The 2347-nt window shown below is 39.7% G+C and overlaps 1 protein-coding gene across 1 annotated transcript; it reads right to left on the bottom strand.

Annotated features, from left to right (window-relative positions):
• Nucleotides 1–69: 69 nt before the first annotated feature.
• Nucleotides 70–2249, bottom strand: LOC108491907 (regulator of telomere elongation helicase 1-like; the record flags this gene model as incomplete). The annotated part of the gene is made up of 3 exons (XM_017803701.1): nt 70–182; nt 645–685; nt 2136–2249. Coding segments are annotated over 3 exons (268 nt in total), but the record flags the coding sequence as incomplete, so codon positions are not given.
• Nucleotides 2250–2347: the final 98 nt, after the last annotated feature.

Raw genomic sequence — 2347 nt, 5'->3', positions numbered from 1 at the left:
TAGAAGGTTTTTAATTACCATGGTTAAATAGCATAACTACAAACTGTCCAGTGTGTGTAACCAAACCACCCAATAAAGGCAGAGCAATAAACATACTCTCCAGTATTCCAGGCTCTTATCCATGACAGGATACGACGGGAAGAACACCAACAGCCCATGTGGTACAACTCGCACAATGTTACCTGCAACGAGACAAACAAGTGTGTAGCTGAGGACTTTTTCATCCTGGGATGGAGAACCCAGACTGCAGAGGAAAACCAACAGAAACAAGACAAGAAATTGCACTAATTTCATGTGATCCTTAATTGCTCTGCAAATGGCCCTTGGCTGCATCACCTCTAATTTTCTAGTTTCTGTCACCTTCTGTGTTTAGGAATCACATTTTTGACCCAAACACAAACTCCTGACAATAAAAATTTACTCCTGACTTGGAAACATTAAGCCAGGGACTCAAACTCATTTTTGTGTGCTATCACAGCAGCCAGCTGCCTGAGCAAACAGAAGTACACAAAACCAAACAGCATTCAGATCTGCACTGTGATCTTTTACCTTCCTGTTATTGCACCTTCTTTAGTATTGCTCTTTTTAGATTTCTAAAAACTGTGGTCATCAACTCATTTCTGAAATCCACACACTCCACTTACCAATTGTTTTTCCCAAAGAAGACAAATAATCCTCTGAAAACCTACAAAGAAGAAAAATCAAGTAACATCACTGTACTTCCTTTTCTATGTTTTTCATACACATCTAAATATCATAATCATCTAAAACCTAAAATAGCATATCCAGATTCCCAATTGCTCTCCTTCCTGTGGCAGGTACCCATACCAAGGACAAAAATTAGTAATACCTTGACTACACTTTACTAATACTATGAAATATTCCTATTACTAAGCACAGATCATCTAAACTTCAATACTTTCAAAATGCACAAATAGAAATGGGAAGCCATATGAGTTTTATGATTAATACTAACAACATGAAAGTGAGAGTTCTGCCAGAGAAGTCTACAATGCTGCCAAGCCTGCTAATGTTAAAACTATTTAAAATAAATATTGATCAACTAGGTGTGGTTGCTACAGGGCAAAAAGGGTGAATTTGGTTACTGTGGTTATTATTTACTCATAGTAAATCCCTTCATCTTCAACTGAAAAGCCCTGCTCTCCAATGAGCCATATTTATGTTCTTCCAGCCCTGACTGAAAACTCACCTGTTCTCTCATGTCTTTAGGTTTCTTTTGCTGCCCTGTAGTTCTGTGTACTGCTTTCCCAGAAAAATTATACATGCAGGGAAAAAACCTAACATAGATGTTTTTATAGACCTACAAACACCAGTATCACCATACAGATGTTGCCAAAACACAGTGAACTCTGTGAATTCCCTTCTTCCAAAAAAAGCCTTGTTCTAGCCCTTGGGGGAGGGTGGAATCCTCAACCTTCCCTTTTTAAAAGACAATATCTTCAACAAAAATAAACTGAAATGGCACATTAAGCTTCTGAAGATGACAAATGCAGCCTGAGGTTTTTTCAGACTACAGCTTCTCTGTAAAGATCCATTACAGATGTCAAGTCCCCTTCCAGTTCTGTGGAACATCTGGCCTTCTCTGCCAGCAGCAGAAGCACTGTCTGCTCTGAACAGCACAAAGACAGAGGCAAAATGATGGAAGACCAGAGAAAAGTAAGAAAAACTATGAAGAAAAGCTTGACAAACATTTGGATATGTTTTCCTTAAGAAGGCAACACAGAGCTGAAAGAGAGACTGGTTATGATGAGAAGCTTTAAATATAAAAATAGTTGTGGCAAACATGTTTCAGTCAATTAAGTCTTCAGCTAAGAAATTTAGGATGGGGTTCCATGTCTGTGAGGGTGACTGCTCTGTAAGAGACAGGGTTGTGGGTGAAGGTCCAAGCTGAGGTTGGCCAGGGCAAATAAGGACTATCAGTGCCTCGACATCTGACCCATTCCAGACCTAAAGTTCTAAACTCTAAATTTTCAGTAGTAGCAGTTAAAGGGTGTTGTTATTCAGCACAGTGTTTATCCAAGAAAAGCACTACAGAGACCCCCTTACTTCACTAGCATCCTCCTGTAAGCAGAACCCGAAATTTCAAAGCAGAATTCCACATGGAAGTTCATTACCTTCTTTCATAGGTAGAAGTAAGCACAGCTCCATCAGGTCCTTTCGGAATGATCCCAACCCAGAGCTGGTGTTTATCAATAACATGAGGATTCTCCAAGCAAACAGGAAAAGGGCTAAAGAAACACAAAGGGAAGATTCCAGTCATACTCATTGTGTGATTCCCTACAGGCTACCAGTTCCAGAACCACAGAATGGTTTGGGTTGGAAGGGA

This window comes from Lepidothrix coronata, unplaced genomic scaffold (assembly GCF_001604755.1).
Source record: "Lepidothrix coronata isolate B3197 unplaced genomic scaffold, Lepidothrix_coronata-1.0 Scaffold2558, whole genome shotgun sequence".
Taxonomy (NCBI): domain Eukaryota; kingdom Metazoa; phylum Chordata; class Aves; order Passeriformes; family Pipridae; genus Lepidothrix; species Lepidothrix coronata.
This window is presented reverse-complemented; position numbering and strand designations above follow the sequence as displayed.